Source organism: Taeniopygia guttata, chromosome 1A, assembly GCF_048771995.1.
Source record: "Taeniopygia guttata chromosome 1A, bTaeGut7.mat, whole genome shotgun sequence".
Lineage (NCBI taxonomy): Eukaryota > Metazoa > Chordata > Aves > Passeriformes > Estrildidae > Taeniopygia > Taeniopygia guttata.
The window spans coordinates 51,968,361-51,987,055 of NC_133025.1; the positions used below are offsets into that span (position 1 = coordinate 51,968,361).

The following is an 18,695-nucleotide window of genomic DNA, read 5'->3' on the forward strand; positions in this document are numbered from 1 at the left end:
TTGGCTCACTCTGCAGGGAAAGACTGAAGCATGTTTACTGCCATCTCTTCCCCCTGTGGCTTCAGAGTCTCCCTTATCTTTCTGTATGACTCCAGGATCTAAAGACAACTTGAAAAATAGCTCAGCAATTTGTTCCTCACACAGCAAGTACCTCTATAAATGTCAATAAACCAGGCTTTCTGGAGACATAGTGCAGTTGTCTTATCAAAACACTTCACATATAATAAAAGTGTTCAGTATATTTTAAAAAGTATCTTTCCTTGCAGAAGAAACAGTTCCCAAATGTGTTTTATCACAGTACCTTGGGCATGCAGCATAAATCTCAGTAGACACAGATTAATTTCTCATTCAGTGACACTTCATATTACCACTGGCTTCCTTTGATAGTTCTGCCTTAAACTGGTAGTTAAGATATCACTAGTTCAAGGGAGTAAAGTGACTACAAAAAAAAAAAAGCTGGAATCTCAGAGGACTCATGCTTCACAGTAGGAAAAAATACTCTTATCTATGTATGACAACATCCAATCTGCTCACAGGCTTGAAGTATTACTTTCAGCTTAGATAGTTAAAACAGCGCAAAGATTTCAGTGCCAGGGCACTTCTGCTGTAGAATTACAGTGTCATAGTTGGAATTAAGACAAGCTGAGGGCTTGGGATAACCTAGCATTTCAGGACAGAACTGAGATGTCCTGAGTGTGACTGTGAAGGTTTAAGGATGAGAACTGAAAATGGAAGGTCTCCTGTCAACTCCAATTAGGGAATGCAAAGTGAAGAGAGAGACTTTTGGGCTTGTAGTCATTCATCGCAGGTTCTAAGAAAAAAGTTAAGTATTAGCACCAACATGTGGGACTACACACACAAAAACGAAGCAGACCTAAAGCCCCCATCACAGGACTAGCAGTCCATAAAAACCTGAGGACTTGGAGAGTTCTTTTTGACTTGCTGAATAATGTTTGTGGGCCAGTTCGGTTCGTCAGTCAGTTATGGTTAGGATAAGGATTATTCAACTTGGTGGAGGAAAGGCTGTGGGATATGTGGTAAACTAAATAAGGTCATTCTTTTGGTCATGAATGACAGAGACCTGGACTTACTTTGCCTAAATGTACTCCTTTAGATGTTAGATATTTAGAGTAAACTCATTATGCAGGTCCCAGTTTCAGGCCATAGACACAGAAATGCAGATCCAAAGGGAATTCTTCTCACACATCTCAGACACCTACTTCAGGATGAGATGAAGCACTCTCTGCAGCAAACTACTTCTTTCGGCTACAGAGAGAGCTTGAAAAACAACTGTATTCAAGGCATTCAACTTTATGACAAAGCCAGAAGAGGAGAGTCTGTTTCCACCCCCAGAAGAATCAACAGGTTTGTAGTGAACAAAAATGACCTCTACATTTAGGCTCTTTAGATCATGGAATGATCCTTACAGATCCTACATTTAGGTTCTTAAGATAAAAAGGAAGCAGACAGAAAAATACTTTGAACTTCCTCCGGTGCAGACATTCTGTCGAGGGACGACTCATTTAATGAGACATCACTTGAGTGTCAGGCACAAGCAAATTACCAAACCCCATTACAGCGTTCCAGGAAACAGCGGTTCGCCCCGGCACGGAAGGAAGGCGGCGATTGATTCGAGCAGCGTGCACGATGACTATCCACGTGTCGCAGGCGAAAGCGAGCTACAAAACCGCTTGCACGGATCGGGAGATTCCTTTGCCATGTCACCTGAGCCAGAATTGCACATATGATCAGCCGTAATTGAAGGACGATGTCCAGGAGGCAGCTGGGCGCGTATGGGCTGATAGTACCGGAGGACACTAACCGCAACCCTCTAATGACAGCACAAGGGTGTAGCGAGAAAGCAGTGAGATCGCTGGGAATATCGTGTGGGAATACTGTGTGGAAAACCCGAGTAAGCATCGCACCCTTCCGGCAGAGGCGGCACGGGAAGCCTCGGGCAGGGTTTCGGGCAGGGTTTCGGGCCGGGCCCTGGCGGGGAGCGACCGAGCCCCGGGGCGGCGACTCCGCTTCCTGGCTCCGGCTCTCGGCGGCGGAAGCGGCCCCGGCCGCCTCCCTCCGCCATCCCCGCCTCCCTCCGCCATCCCCGCCTCCCTCCGCCATCCCCGCCTCCCTCCGTCTCCCCCGCCCGCGCCGGGCCCGCGCCGCCGGGTCCCGCCTATGAAGCGGCGGCGGCGGCGGCGGTGCGGCCGTGGCTGGGGCCGGGGCGCAGGGCCCTGATGCGGCTGCGGGCGCTCCGCCGCGGGCCCCATGCACCCCAGGTGAGCGCCGCGGGCACCGGGCGAAGCGGGCGGGACCGCGGGGGCACCCGGCCCACGGGGCGAGCAGCGTGGGGGTCCCTCCAGTGCTCGGCGCCTCCCGCAGGCCCCGAGGCTCGGCCTCGGGGTGAGGGCGGTGGTTCCCTCCCTCGGGCATCGCCATCCTCAGCAGCCGCCTGGGCCGGGAATGAAGTGCCCTGCCCCGCCGGGCAGCCGGAGCCCTCGGGCCCGTCCCTGCAGAGCCGTCCCTGGCGGCAGGCGGGGCGTGGTGCCGAGGGAGGGCAGAGCCCAGGTGGGAGTCGGAGACTCCGCTTGCGCTCTCCTCCGGGCGGCAGGTGGTCTGCGAGGAGCTGCGAGCTACGGCTTCCTTACGGGCCCCTTCCAGGCTGAGATCTTGTGCTGTTAACTTGTGTGAGTTTGGTGGGTTCGGTCATTTTTCCTGGCTGAGTGGTCCCTTTCCTTACCCAGTGGCAGCCCAAGCTGCGGCTCTCCATCAGTACTGCAGCGCTTGGGCCTGCTGCTGGCCAAGGCCGTGCGGGAGCCTGGGTCAGCCTGGAGGATGTGGCTGCTGTGGGGGCAGCTGCTCTGGCTGGCCCCAAGAGCTGCTGGCCAGACCTGGTGTGTGGCTGGGAGGGCCGGGGTGGGCGCAGCGTAGGTCACGCACAGCTTGTAGAGTTGTGACAAGTGTGAGTAGATCGTGTCACCATGGTGTCCCCATCCCTGCGGACTGGTTTGGGCTGCATGTGCGGCTTGAGACCCCAAAGGATGTATGTGCTCCAAGCTGACATGGTTTGTACCAAGGCTGAGGGTTTGGAGTGTTGGGCGGTTCCTGCAGCTGCTCATGTGGTGTGTGCCCACTTGAGTGGTGTGGTTGAGCACTGAAATAACATGGCATCCGTGGTGCCAGTTTTTAATGTGATGGGAGCCCACAGAACCAGACTGAGGCAGTCTATGGCTGTTTTGCAGTGGTAACTGCTGTCACTATTGGCCTGGTTCAGACTGGTGGAGAATTAGAGGCTGTGTGTCTGTTACCAGTTTGAAGTGATCTTTTCCCCACATTCTGGATTTTGAATGTGGATGTGGTGTCCAGAAGACGTGAAATATAAATCAGGTGCTGTTGTCTTGAGTATTTCTGACATTCAGCTTGTAAATGGATCTGTTTTCACTATAGTTTAATCACAGTGGCTTTTACTACTAGGAGTAGCAAGGAAAAACCTATGGTCTGATTTGTCTTTTCTGAACTGATTTTAATCATGATTATTGCTATCTAATATGATCAATAGGTATTGATCATGATGTGATGACTGTGTGAGTGGCTGGTGTGTTTTATGCGTAGCTTTTTAAGGCAGAGTTTTTATATGCCAATATCAGATTTTGAGTTTGTTTGCTCAACCTTTCCTCACCACAGTAGTCAGTAATCAGGAATGCTTTTGCATTCTGTTTCGTTTTCCTGCTCCCCTCTGTGTTCCTTGTCTCCAGAATGAATGAAATGAACTTGAGTCCTGTAGGGATGGACCAGCTGACCTCCTCCTCTGTGAGCAATGCCCTGCCAGTCTCGGGAAGTCACTTGGGCTTGGCAGCATCACCCACTCACAACGCCATACCAGCACCAGGTAATGGGGGAGGGTCCCACAAGGGGTATTGCAGTTCCTGTTTTGTGTTCTGCTGCTACAACAATGGTCCTAACTGGGCAGCAGTGCCTGCTCTGATAGCAAGTTATACCCTAGGCAGTGAAATGATGCAGAGTTGGGGAAGGGGAAGCCATAAATTGTTGTTTTTGTGAGCAAGCAAAAGGCACGGGTGCTTGTCAGGCTTACGCTGTAGTGGGAGCCTTGTTTGGGTTTCATGGGGTGATTTGCATTGTGGGTGAGTAGTATCAGAATTCTTTGAAATTAGGGCTGCAGCTGAAAATCTCTCTTCATCTATGTCTCATTTCTCTCAGGTGAAAAATCACTTGTATAGCAAAACTGTTTTCATAGCTCTTCTTTCCAGGGGCCTGCACAGACAGAAGTCCATTATAATTGTCAGATAGAAGCAAGTCCTACAAAATGTACCAAAAAAGATCTAGCCTTATTCAGGCATGTCTCTCACTGCTGTGATAACTGATCCTTTCTTTGATGCCTGGCACCTTACTTGGACAGTGCCATGCTGTATTTCCTTAGGACAGGAGTTCCTGGGAAATTAGTAATCTCTTTGTTAGCTCATGTGTTCATCAACTCGGGGTGTTCTGTTGAATTTAAGTGGGTGTTTTCTCTTGCAGGCTTGCCTGTTGCAATTCCAAACCTGGGCCCCTCCTTGAGTTCCTTGCCCTCTGCTCTGTCTCTGATGCTCCCAATGGGTATTGGGGATCGAGGAGTGATGTGTGGTATACCAGAGAGAAACTACACCCTACCTCCACCACCATACCCTCACCTGGAGAGCAGCTATTTCAGACACATTCTACCTGGTAAGTGCTCTGGTGCTGATGGATGGGAACAGTAAGAGAAACTGTTTTAAGAGCTGTCTGTTTCTGTCCTGAAGCAGGCATGACTGACAGTGTGACAGAGCTGTTGTTTCCCTGAGTTTGTCTGGAGGCTGTTGTGCCATTTACACACCTTTATTTTCAGATACCTGTTTCTATTTGTGTGTGAAAATAATTGCAGGGCATTTTCTATTTAAACTTAACCTTTGATTGCTCCTCCTGCTTTGATTTTAGGATTAACAGAAAACAAAGCATGCCTGGTTCCTGTCTCCAGCGGCTTGTAGCTTGCAAGTTGCTTCTATTTTTTGCTCCTGTAGTCTGAAGCAATATTTAATATGTGCATAATGGGAGATTACAGTAGTTCAGAGCTTAAAGAGGGCAAGACATCAGCTGTGGCATAGGGCACTTTCCCACCCATTTAACCCATGGCACATATTTTCTTCATTTTTCTTCAAGGTTGATTTCCAAAGGCCTAACACACTGACTTCTATCTTGATTCCTTTCTCACACATGCTTTGGAGTATAAATGTAGAATTTTACATTTTAGTATATGAAAACACAGAAATTGAAACTTTAAATGCAGTTCTGGTTTTGTTTGGTAGCTAAGATTGACAGGGTGGAAGAAGTAGTTAAACTTCTTCAAGGTGATTCACTGAGTGTTGTTGGTTCAGCCTGGGTTTGGAATGAACTGTAGCAGCCCAGGTCTCGAGTAGCTACCTGTTGACCGATGGCTGAAATTTCCAGCTGCTTAGGAGTAACCTTTCCTACTGCACTGTATGCCTGCCTGTTCAGTGGCCAAAGAGTAGACAACGAGACTGTGCACTAGGAACAAAGGTATTTGCCATTCTTCTGAGCTGGAATAATCTTCATGTGATGTTTTATTTGGTTCTGTCAGTTGTCTTGCTGCCATCAAGGATCCTCTGTGTTCAAGCCACAAGGCAGCATTGCATACAGAAATATTTGATGCAGCTAGTTAAATTAAACTGTTCATTTCCTGGCTTGCAGAAAGAGCATTTGTGCTTGCATCCTTGTAATAAAAAATATATTTGAATGGAAAACTTACAGAACAAGTGGCTCATAGGGTTGAAGGCTAAAAAGACGTGCTGAATCAGATCTTGCAGAATCTGCAAAATCTGCCCCTGTCTTTGCTGGAAATAAGGTTTATTGAATGTGCTGTTGTATTTCTTCCAAAGATTTTTGTTGTTTGTTCTTAGTGCATAAATACAGTTTAGTGCTTCTTCATATCTTAAATTTCAAGGTTGTTTGATGTTGAGAAGCTTCCCAGAACTACGAGAAAAGATGGTAGGGTTTCTGATTTAAATTCAACCAAACTATTGTTTTAGGAGAAACAACGTGCTTTCATGTAAGGAAAGAGAGCAGATGACTCATGAAATCTGTGAGAGAGCTTGTCTTTGTCCTTCAGAATTTCAATTGATGACCTCTGAGATGGACAGTTATGCCACTTAGTCTTAGAGGAAGGAAGTAGTTATTGTTAAAACTTGAATACCTAAGCAAAAATCATGTCCTGGAGACTTGTTTCTGCTTCTAGCAAAGATGAACCAGGAATTACCAAATTATAGATTCCACTAGCAGTACTTTATCCTTTGTGAGCTATTTTCTGGGGATGAAAAATTAAGCCTAAAATGTGAAGAACCTCTTTCTCATTTGATCTTTTTACTGAGCAGCCTAGGTGGAATTCTGCCATTAACTTGGCTGTTTAGAGTTCGAGAAATAACTATAAACTTAGTTTGTTAGGTGGAAACTCTGAATTAGTTGTTAAGTGGTACTTTGACAAGAGTGTTAGGCTGGCATATGTTTGTGAGACATGTTTTAGAATTACTGGATTTTAATTGGAAATAATGTGGAGAACATGTCTTCAGGGATCTGGGTCTCAGTGTACTATGCTTTGACTGATTTTTATTCAAGATCTGATAACTGAGGTAATCTCTCTCCCTTCTTTTTCTCCCTCTTTTCCTATCAGGTATCTTATCTTACTTGGCTGACAGACCACCACCTCAGTACATCCATCCCAACACTATAAATGTTGACAGCAATCCAGCATTGTCAGTCTCCAGCAATCCCTCAGCCCTGGATCCCTACCAGCCCAGTGGGACTGTGGGGCTGGAACCAGGGATTGTGTCCATGGACTCCCGCACAGTGAACACACATGGTCCTCAAAATCTGCATCCTAGTGAGAGCCACGAGGTAGCACTGGATACTACAATCACCATGGAGAGTGTTTCCAGGGTAACCAGTCCCATCTCTACAGATGGGATGACAGAGGAGCTTACAATGGATGATGTAGCCGGGGATCACACGCAGATCCCAAATGGCTCCCGGAGCCATGAACCTTTAGCCGTAGACACAGTGGGAAGTAACTTGACATCGGACACTGTGGGACACGGCGGTGTCATTCCCATTCACGGTAGCACTTTGGAACTCCCTGTTGTCATGGAGCCCGACCACATTGCCGGGCGAGTGACAGGGATATCGGACAGCACACTAAATGATCCCATTCATACTGTGGCCATGAGCACCAACTCCGTGAGCGTGGCACTCCCTACCTCACACAATCTCGCTTCCCTGGACTCAGTAGCCTTGCATGAAGTGGGCCTCAGCCTGGAGCCCGTGGCAGTGTCTTCCATAAGTCAGGAAGTAGCCATGGGACCAAGTCATGTCGATGTGTCTGCAGACAATCTTGCCTTTGTACCATCATCTCTGCAAATGGAAGACTCCAATTCCAACAAGGAGAACATGGCAACCTTGTTTACCATATGTGAGTGGACATTTCATGCTTTTTTTGGGTAGGGTTTGTCATGTAGCTATTTTCTGGTGTGGCTGGACTCTGGTTGCTAGTCTTACAGATTTATGGTGAAAAAAACAGTTATTTAACAAGTCCAAAATTTGAAACATCTGAAGTGCCAGATTAACTGTTCTGAAACAACAGTAGTTGGGAGTAGTAGGAGATGTAGTAGGATGTTTTAGCATAATTCTCTTTGTATCATTTCCTATGTTGCCATGAGATTGGAAGCTGAATCTTGGTGAAGCTCCTGATTTGGTGTATATGCTTGATGTCCTTTACAATGAGACTTCTGTCTTTATAAATCACAAGTGACTCTTCTTCCTCCATTAAAAATACACAACAAACAACACCACAATCCATACTTTTCATCAAATGGGTATAATTGTTGAGTGTGACATTACATGATTTTTGCAAAATTTATATTAAACCATGAACAATCATCATGAAAATGTTGTTCTAAATAGGAAAAAAAGAGCAGAGAGGGAAGGAACTTCATAATATTTCTAATTATTCTCATCAAAGGACTTTAGACCAGAGGTTAATGGATCTTGTAGGAAGAGAGGAGCACTGGGTATTGCATTGCCATTCCTGTTACCGTTCAAGGAGTGGTTTTTGAGAACTGAGAAGATCTCGTTTGCTGGGAGAGAGATTTGCACTTTCACCTGCAGGATGTCTGGCTTCCTGCCACTGAAACATAAGGCCAGCTTTTTTATTCATTTTTATTATCTGTGTTAGCATTGCTGAGTGCTGCTCTTCATCCAGTCTGACCCTACAACTGCCAGAACCTAGTGGCTTGCTTTGCCTGCGGAACATACTTTAAGAAATTGAAAAAATACAGTGTCTTGGTTAGCAAGGGAAGAGGTGTAGTTTAGTGTAAATTGTCTAGTCAGTCATACATTTGGATTAGTCTGTTAAGATTTCATTCTGTGGGATAAGATACAACTTCAAATTAGGTGGGCATAGAACTATGATGAATTTACAATTTCTACAGGAGGAAGAGTTTTACAGTCGATGCACTCAGAGGTTCCTACAAGCATCTGTTGCATGTTGAACAAATAATAAAATACTGAGATATCCAACATGCTTGTGGTGAAATCACTTTTCTTACTCTCTTAAAAGTGAGATTTGATGTGCCAGCTTTTTGTTGTTCTAGTTAGCATAGTCCTAAGATGTTTTCCAGATGATGCTCCCCTTTGGTAGGACGTTAAAATGGCTGCTGCATGCCTTGTGCTTGCATGTGATTTGCAAAACAGATTCTTGACTTGGAGAGGTTTAAATTTTAACTTTTTGTTGATGGTTTTAAACTTCACCTGAACTAACAGCAATTTATGTCCAGACAGGTGACAGCAAGGACAAAGAGTTGTTTTAGATCCCCTTAATGGTTTTTTCTCACTCAGATGGCAGGAGTCAGGGCATTTTCAGAAAACCTTTTACTGTTCCTAAGCAGGAAATAAAAAGTTTGCCTTTGCTACAATCCTGAATGTTTGCAAAACTTTTAAGAAGCGTTTTTTTTTTGTCATCTTTGTTGACAGTTCTGGATATCCAAATCAGAGAAATAATCACTGATTTTCTTCTTTAATGATTTAGCAATGATAGTAATGGAAAGTATATTTAACTTTCTGTGGAATGTGAGATTTTTTGTTTTCCAACATCTTAAAAATATATGAATGGTTGAACTTCTCCAAGTGGAAATGCCTCACGCCTAGAGCTTTTCTTCCTCTGCCTCTCCTTGGAGCTGGTCCACAAACCCATAGTGGGTGTGTGCCAGGCAGTGCTTAAAAGCAGCTGTTCCACACAGTGGTTCTCATTACTCAGGTCTGGTTGTTGTTGTTGCTTTGCTCCTACATGTCACCTGTGCACAGGAAATAATGCTTACATAGGCTCTCCTTAATAATTTTTTGAGTACTTTCCTACCTGTTGATGTGTAGTTGCTCAGACTGTATTTTATATAAGGTCATTATATAAGGTCACATTCTGGTACCCTGGTATATCAACAAAGTATCTGGAAAATATCTTTAAGCATGTAAGGATGGAGCTGCTGTTTGGGCCTGCTGAAGGCTACTTCTGTGCTAGGTCTTTCATACTGGAGCTGGGTCATCAAGAGGCCAAAGAAGGTCTTAGTGGAGATCCTGATTAACTACCTGAATGTCTTTCTTCAGAAGAAGAATAATTATTTATCAGGAGAGTGGTTGCTGAGTAGGTGTTGGTTGCTCCATCCACAGAGAATTAAAATGACATCGTTTTTCTAGATGAAATTGTAATGCTATAGAAATAATTTTATCCTGTACTTTCCCTCAGATTTATTAGACTGAAGACTTTCACTGGTTTCTTTTATAACAGTATTTCTGCTGAGCAACAGATTGGGAAAGTGATGCAACTGATTCTTCTTGGGCTTTTGTTTTTGTTGCATTCAGTGGCATACTCACACTGCATGAGTTTACTGCAGTGAGACCTTCAAAAGCAGCAGTGAGGTCAGGCTTTTGCTGCTGTGATTTACACATTGTCTGAATTTAAATGGAGGTAAGGGGATTTGTGGTTCATGTTTGGAAAATTTTAGAAGGATGACCTTACTGGTCCATTTGCATGGATATCTTGGAGGTTCTACATGCAAAAAATGTTGCTGTTAATTCCAAAAATATAACCAGTTAGAAGGTGTTTGGTTTTGTTTGTCTTAGATTTTTCTGTCCCTAGAGTTCATTTCACTTGTGAACAGAGTGAAATTGGCTCTTCCACCACCAGCATGGGGAGGCTCTCATTCATTTTGCAGTAGCTTTGATGAAGAGTGGACTCTGTCCCATTGCTAGATTCCCCTGTAGGGATAATCTGGAGTCTAGGTCATCAATTTACCATCAGGAAAGTAGGTAGAGATCCTCACATTTGATCTGAATTGGATAGGAACTGACATGTATGTCAGTGCCCACCTGACTGTACGAACATGGTCTGTATTCTTCTGAGTAAGAAGGGCAAGTTGAACGTGACAGAAGCAGCCTTTGGCAGGGGCTGAGCTGAAGCTCAGCTTCACATTGGTAGGGACCTGATTGCACTGTAGGAGCTGTTGTGCGTTTTTAATGCCTGCTGTCCCCTCCTGTCTCTGCAGGGTGCACGCTGTGTGACAAGGCGTATCCGTCAGACTGCCCGGACCACGGGCCCGTCACCTTTGTCCCCGATAGCCCAATCGAGAGCCGAGCCAGGCTGTCCCTCCCAAAGCAGCTGCTCCTCCGGCAGTCTATCATGGCAGCTGAAGCGGGTAAGGATCACGTTACTGTGCACTTCCCTGCAGCACTTAAAATACACTCACTGCTGAAATCCAAAACCATAGGGAGATTAATGTGGGAAAGAAACACCACGAGAGGGAGATGCTTCCCTCTTCTGTAATCACCCTGACTTATATTATCCACAAGCTCCTTGTGGTCTGGTTACTGCTTATTCTGCAGCTATACTGCAGGGCTGCTGCCACAGAGAGTGGCACTTCTTAAGGTCAAGCAAGGTGTGGTGTTTTTTTTATTGTGCTAAACAGCCCAGGCACAGCTTTGATAAGAAAACAATGCCGCAATTACAGTTTGGGGGAAGCTGACAATTAGAAATCATAGAGGAGAATTCTGTCTGCTTGTTCATGAGCTTGGTTTGCTATCTTCTGGGTATTCTCATTGGTGTATTGATCACAAGTGCCTCTGTTTCCCCCCTCCCCCCCCCATTTACATTTGGCATGTAGACTGTGACCTTGTCACTGGACGTGGACCTTGTTACTGTATTTCACGTCACTGTCACCTGGAAATCGAAGAGTACAGTGCAGTACCCTAAGGATCTGAAGGCTAGAGAAGAATGTGATTATTGGCTTGCTTAGTGATGCTGCTTGTTGAGAGTAGATGACATCTGTTCTTTTCAAGCTGCACTAGTTTCCAGTTTATTCCTGAGAGCTATTCAGTGTATTCATGTAGACCTATATATATATCTATATATATAAATGTTTAATAATAAATAATATACACGCAGGAATCCCTCTGCCCATGACAGAAATACAGCTGCCTCTGGGAGAAATGCAGAAGCTGCTTAACAATGCCCAGCAACAATTCTGGAAATTCCTGGGGATTAGGTAGGCAAAATGTAGTTACTGAAACTAGTATTTTCTGCTTCTGCAGAAAGTGCCTTGAGAACTTTAATTGGTACAAGCGGCTAGGATGTTAGTTTTATAGCTTACTGAAAAGTAAATTACTTGCTTTTGACCAAATAAATATTTGTAATGACACCAAAGCGGCTCCCATTAGTGTCATGTGGTGGTGGTGGTTCTTGTCTCTGCCATAGGTTTGTTTCACATGTGAAGTAGAAGCTTTGATGAGCTTATGCATAGTTAGTACCTCTGGAGCATTATCTCATAAGCCTCCCACTTTATTATGCATGATTAGTTGTTTAAATAATTGATTTCTTCAGATTTTGGTCTTCTAATGATAGGCGTGTGGACACGAGAAACCATTCCTGTGAGGACGTGTTTCGGACCTTTGATCGGGCAGCAGAGCCATTCTCTGGAGGTGGCTGACTGGACAGACAAAGCTGCCAGTCACATCTGGAAGGTCAGTGGTGTTGCAGCTCACAGAGCCTGCCAGCATGCCTTTATCTGGTGAAAGCTACCACATGACAGCAACATTAACATTATCATCCTTCCCAAAACTCAAAAGTAATGCAGTATGTTGGCAGTCAGTCCTGAAATACAAAAAGTTTCTTTAATGCCTTCTCTTTTAAAGGGCTATATGTGGTTTCAGTATTTGTGTGGAGTTGCAGCAGAGATTGTATATGAATTATTATGTAGCAGTTGTTTGTTTGTTTTGTATCTCTGTTCATTGAACAGAGATAAATGATTTGTTTTAGGAAAGCCAATTTAAAGCTTTTCTTTTCCCCATAATTTCATTTTCAGAAAGTAAATCTGACCTATATAAATAAAGCATGTACTGTTTGCCCAGATTTTGTTATTCACAAGACTTGGTTTTAAGAAATGCAGCCAAATGCATTTCTGCTGGAAGGTAAAGGTGAGAAAGATGCTTATAAACAGGTTTTCTGGCCTCCTGGGTAGCAGAGGTCAAGGTGCCTGTGTGAAGAGGAAAGTAAGGAGTGAAAATAGGGTTGTGGTGTTGACAGTGGCAATGGAGACTTCCTAGCTTGTTCTAGGTAAACACATCTTCTCTTAAAAAAAGAGGCTGGCTTTCACTACATTTATTGCTGTGTTTTGTCCTAAGGTTGCATTTGTCTTTCCTGGTAGATCTATCACAACGGTGTCCTGGAGTTCTGCATCATTACAACTGATGAAAATGAATGTAATTGGATGATGTTTGTACGCAAAGCCAGGTGAGAGACACCTATACTGTGCTAAGGAGCTTTGAGTCTGAGCTGCAGGCTCGTAGAAAGCTGTACTGGAGAATGAAGGTTAACCTTCATTCGACTGAAGTTGACTTTGATTGTTCTTTTTGATTTTAATACTTTATTTACAAAGTGTCCCTGAGTTTTTTTGGCCAAGTTCAAGCCCCTACAATATGTGAGATCTGTCCCTTTCAGTCTGCAATGAAAACTATCCTTGCTCCATCCACGGTCCACTGAGAAGGCTGAACCTTTCTTATTTTTCTGTGACACAAAGTTGGTTTCTCCTGTAGTTCATTTCATGGTTCTCATATGCACGAGTCAAGAAGTGTAATGTTTAATCTCCCACTGCAATGGGGCAGACCTTTTACTGGTTTCAGATACTGGGAACAAACATACGCAAGATATTGCTTCAAAAGATGAATGACCACATCTTGGAACTGGTCCTCAGGAAGACTTTTTAAAGATAATTTTGCTTTAAGACATTACTGATATTTTTTCCATCTTGTATTCTCTATTTCATAAGGGGATATATCTATGTAATGAATCTATGTGTATGAAGAACCTATGTGTATGAAAAATACATTGATTTTTGTAGTTTCTTAGGAGATCATGAACTCATTTCTCTCAGCCCCCCACTCAAATATGTATTAATAATTTTCTCAGAAGTGTTGTGAGAAACGCATCATTTGGTGGAAGAGATTGGCTCTCAAGGTCTAGTTTTTCTTTCCTGTAATAAAGAAGGACAGAAATGACAGACATGCAAGTTTTTATAATATGCTGACAAGCGCTGATGTTCCTATTACCTTTTTATAGGAATCTTTCCTTTTCCCTTTTTTTCAATTTTCCCCTTTTTTCTTTTCCATTTTTCTCTTCTATTCTTTTCCATTTCTTATTTTTCTCTTCCCTCTTCCCTCTCTAAAAGTCATTACTTCTGAAGGGCTTTTTTTCTTAACTGTTATTGCTGTAGGAACCGGGAAGAGCAGAACCTGGTAGCTTATCCTCATGATGGAAAAATTTACTTCTGCACCTCTCGGGACATTCCCCCTGAACACGAGCTTCTCTTCTATTACAGTCGGGACTATGCACGACAGCTCGGTAAGTAAGAGCTCTTTTTTGTTGGCTTTGCAGGGAGTACCCAGCTTGAATTCCCTTTTGGTGCCATCTCTGGGCTCTGTGACTTGGGACTGCATTATGTTCCTCCTCAGCTCCCATTAGTGCATGTCATAGTTTCCTTTAACATTGCATTACTACAGAGTACCATCATTTAAAAGAAACATTTCCCTACTTAATTCCACTGATCAGGAGTAAAAGATTTTGAAGATCTTTTTTTCTTGAAGAAAAATCATGTTAGTTCAGTTCATCCAGGGCTAAGGGAGTTTTGGAGCTGACGATGTTCCTATCCTCCCCCAGCTTGGGTTGTGATAATTTGGATTTGGGTGAGCTATGCTCAAAACTGTTCCAAAGTTTGGCCCCTCAAAACATTTTCAATGACCTACCTGAAAGAGCTGGAAAGCAACACTGGAGCTGAAAAGAACAAAGGTGAAAATCTCTGCACCTGGCTTTGCTTCCACAGACTAAAGGTTAAAGTGGTTCCTGTTCAAGCTCTGTTAGGCTTTACTGTGTCTCGTTACAAGTGATGTTTTTGTGCTCAAAGGTGTCCCTGAGCATCCAGATGTGCACATCTGCCACTGCGGGAAGGAATGCGCTTCCTATGCGGACTTCAAGGCCCATTTGAGCAGCCATATTCACAACCACCTCCCCAGTCAGGGGCACAGCAGCAACCACGGGCCAGGCCATGGCAAGGAGAGGAAGTGGAAGTGCTCCATGTGCCCCCAGGCTTTCATCTCCCCTTCCAAGCTGCACGTGCACTTCATGGGGCACATGGGCATGAAGCCGCACAAGTGCGACTTCTGTAGCAAAGCTTTCAGCGATCCAAGCAACTTACGGACACACCTCAAGATCCACACAGGTGAGAGCTTTGTACAGATGCCTGTGTGAGGACAGGGGAGAGGGTGAAGGTCAGGTTACAGGCCAGCAATAGACAGTGTGGGTATTTTTCCTCCTTTTTTTTTTTCCACTCTTCTTTATTGGAAATCACAAAATTCTAATTACAAAGCTGGAAAAGAAATAAAACTGGGAGTGAAGTGCTCTCAAGTCAAGCATAGGAAGCTGTAGGTTCAATAGCCAGGCATTTTAATGGACTGATGAAATATTAATGTGGTATACACAACTACAGAATACTCAGTGGGGTGGGATTCAAGTGGTATTCAAACTTCATCTGAACTCAGTAACATACTGGGGTTTTAAACTATTTCTGGCAAAGAATAGCAGAAGTACTGATAAGTTGAAAAATGGGATAAAACATGGAAGTTATCAAAAGACCAGTGAAATTTGTACCTGTGTGTTTGTTAGATAAGAGAACTTGTTTTTGCAGACAAAGGCAATGCAGTGCATCAAATGTGGTTGGGCTCCTCCAGTAAGGCATCAGATACAATTCCTGTGGGAAATCAGTGAGGATAGGGATGTACTAATGTACAGTAGCTAGATGGTTACCATGGTTACTGTTACAAAGGAAGCTACCATTGTTTTTACTGAAGAATTCATCTTGGACAGGACTAGTCTTTTTAAGTGTTTGCCTGAATCTCTTGGTGGAAAAATGTACAGAGCTCCTGGGGATGTTCTGGAATCCAGAACAGAGAGGCACAGTTGTGTGGACAAGAAGCACAAACCCTGCCTCACAAGAAAGGCTGGCTGACCACAAGCACTGGAGAAACAAGCAGCAGTGTTTAGAAGGATGAAGTACAGAAAGGTGCATCACACTAAGGCATCAGTGGTTTGAAACAGCATCATGACACTGGGGGCATTGGGTACAGGATGAAAAGCTTTGGGAATGATGAAGTCAGCTGCCTGTTTTTTTGCATAGCTAAATATAGATTGGAACCAAGTAGGCCTTTATGCTGAGTCTGAAGGAGCTGCAGGAGAAAACAAGTCCTGTTCACAAAAAATCTGCCTTTCTTCACAGTAAAATTTGGGTTTTCAGCAATGTCTAGGCTTTTTTGCTTACTGCATTTCTTGGGACACTGAGTGCCAATCTGTGGGTGTCCCTGTGTACTCCTAGGTCAGAAGAATTATCGCTGCACCCTCTGTGACAAATCATTCACGCAGAAGGCTCACCTGGAGTCGCACATGGTCATTCACACCGGGGAGAAGAACCTCAAGTGCGATTACTGCGAGAAGCTCTTCATGCGCAGGCAGGACCTCAAGCAGCACGTCCTCACTCACACACAGTAAGTGACTTCACACGAGCTGTTGGACTGGCCAGTGCAAGAAATAATAAAGATGAACAGCCCTAGCTAGAATCTCCAGTTTGCAAATAGTTTGGCCTAGGGAGCACAGGTGGATTAATCCTTTGAAATGACAGAGAAGACACTCTAGATAAAGTCCTGTTTTTACTGGCTGCAGTTGTAGAGTTCTAGTGTCTGCAATATTTCTGTGACACAGTATATTCCAAGTGTGCTCCTTGTGTTGTGAAATGGCTGTCCAGAGTGTTCATTGCTTTGAAGAGAAAGGGGGGTTGTTTGATTTATATTTCATTATTTGCTGAGAACTGTTTCCATGTCCCAACGTGACCAAAAAACACAAGCTTATCAGTGCTATTGTCGCTGAGTACCCTGTTAGTGAACTCTGCCTGTCTGCCGTAGGGGTGTGGTGCAGGTATTCCCAGCCCTTTTCCTCCCCCCAGGTCTCACTCAAGCGCTTGCTCTCCTGCTCCTCCTGCAGGCAGATTCCTACCCACAGCCCTCTGCTAGGCCGTGTCTTTTGCTCTGAGAATCTCTCCATCCTGTACATTTACTCCCAATCTGAAGTCCTCCTCAAAAGCTGCCTGCCCAAAGTTAGTCTCTTTGCTTATTTCATTTTCAGCATCTGGTTTTTGTACTCACTTGGAATCCACTGCTGCTTCTGTCATGCTGCCTAGGAGCCAGTGTAGTGCAGCCAGATGAGTGAGAGAGAGGCAGACAGAAACACAGACTCGCTTTGCTGCTTGTTCCTACAGCATGAGCCAGGAGCACTACTGCTGGGAAGTATTTTGCAGTGTCATTATAGAATGTGTTGCAGTCTGGTAAGCTCCTCTGCTTAGCATTTACAGACTGAGGGTTGTTAACATGCAGCAGTGTTGTTTCCTTACTTGTTCTTCCCTGCCTCCTCCCCACCACCTTTATGCAGGGTGGGAAGGAAGCTGACCTTTACATCAAGGCCGTTATCTCTGTCCTTGCTAGAATATGGACCTTAATCAGCATTTTAATACCAGCTGCCTTGTGGTGGGAGCAAACTCACTTTTTTGTGTCTTGCAGGGAACGGCAGATCAAGTGCCCCAAGTGTGACAAGCTGTTTCTGAGGACAAATCACCTGAAGAAGCATCTCAATTCACATGAAGGAAAGAGGGACTATGTCTGTGAAAAATGCTCCAAGGCTTATCTAACCAAATATCACCTCACGCGACACTTAAAAATATGTAAAGGCCCCACATCCAGTCTCTCAGCCCCAGAGGAGGAAGAGGAAGAGGATTCAGAGGAGGAATTAATAGACTCTATGAGGACTGAAGACTGTAGGATTAACAATGGAGTCTATTCAACAGGTGATGTTCTCTCTGGACACAAATGAAGTGAGGGAAACTTTCTTGGATATTTTAAGTAGGGAAGGAAAAAACCCTCTTCCTTGTTTCCCCAGTTACCAGTGTATGTCAGGTGAGGAGTTTTCCTTCTGTTTTTGTCTCCACACTACCACCACTTAATATAATCTGTAGCCAGAACACTGAACAAGACTGGATCATGCACGTACAAGTGAAGAGTTGCTAAGAAGGAAATGTGAGGCAAGATTTCTTTCACACATGCTGTGCATACTTCTCCAAATCATTCAGCTGAATCCATCCAGTGGCAGGACACGTGATACAGCTTGCATAGGCCTTCAAGCAAAGAGCCACAAACCAGAAATGTAGCTGAGGGGTTGCAGTGACCTGTAAGCCAACTGTCCTTAACTGCCCAAGCTGTGGCATGGAGAGAAACAAGGAGAAAATGGTGGTGGAACTTCTTAATTGAAGGATGTGGTTTGGCACAAAGCAAAGACTTGTCAATGCTCAGGTTTCCTTCTTAAAACAAAACCTTTTGGTTGGAAAAAAAAAAAAAGGCCAGTGAAATCACCACTTCATACAAATTAAGTATCCCACTACAGAAAATCAAACCTTGGTTTTTGAAGAACAGTTATCCCCTCTTCTCCCTCAAGTTCACAACCCATGGAAGCAGGTGAAGAGACTGTATGGACTCAGTAAGGAAGGGGCTTACAGACGATCAGGCAGTGTTTACAGTATATGTTACTTCTTGTGCTGTAAACCTTTTACCACCTAGAATGATGGGAGGGTTTGCTGCTAATATTATTTATGGAATGAGGATTATTACATTTTGTTGTTTTCTTTTGAAATAATTAAAAATGTGGCTCTTCTCTAATGTTTTTTTAATATTTACATATGCTGAAAAACAATGTTCCTATTTCTGATAATGATGTTAAGAAAAGTAAAACCACTTTTTAATCATCTGCCTCTCCCAGGCTTTCCTGGGACATGGTATGTGTAGGAGCATCTCCATGAACTGGGCAGGTAATGAACTCTACATTTGCTGTGTCACTCCTCTGGCTGTGCTGCAAAAGAAGATTCAGCTATGCTCTGTTCTCTGACCAGGCAATGGGAGTTCCCTTGGAAAAGAGCTCTGCTTTGGGCCCTAAATGGCCCAAGCTTAGCTGTACCTCTCCCTGT

At 44.2% G+C, this 18,695-nt stretch overlaps 1 protein-coding gene across 2 annotated transcripts; it reads left to right on the forward strand.

Moving 5' to 3' along the window:
• The first annotated feature begins 1,807 nt into the window (after positions 1-1,807).
• PRDM4 (PR/SET domain 4) lies at positions 1,808-18,047 on the forward strand. Of its 2 annotated transcripts, none has more exons than XM_072923451.1 (11): positions 1,808-1,912; positions 3,756-3,889; positions 4,537-4,722; positions 6,719-7,513; positions 10,638-10,787; positions 11,990-12,108; positions 12,792-12,877; positions 13,857-13,984; positions 14,544-14,858; positions 16,008-16,176; positions 17,242-18,047. In XM_072923451.1, the coding sequence occupies exons 2-11, from the start codon at positions 3,757-3,759 to the stop codon at positions 17,549-17,551; spliced, it is 2,391 nt and encodes a 796-aa protein (XP_072779552.1). In that variant the 5' UTR covers positions 1,808-1,912; position 3,756; the 3' UTR covers positions 17,552-18,047. The 2 variants fall into 2 exon arrangements, with proteins under 2 accessions (XP_072779552.1, XP_030118985.4); XM_030263125.4 differs by lacking the exon at positions 1,808-1,912 and adding an exon at positions 2,138-2,279.
• Positions 18,048-18,695: the final 648 nt, after the last annotated feature.

What these genes read in the sequence shown, in the direction of transcription:
- PRDM4 (XM_030263125.4), top strand. An exon ending in CAACGCCATACCAGCACCAG is followed by an intron (nt 3,890 to 4,536) that starts GTAATGGGGGAG and finishes TTTCTCTTGCAG; the next exon opens with GCTTGCCTGTTGCAATTCCA. An exon ending in TATCATGGCAGCTGAAGCGG is followed by an intron (nt 10,788 to 11,989) that starts GTAAGGATCACG and finishes TTCTAATGATAG; the next exon opens with GCGTGTGGACACGAGAAACC.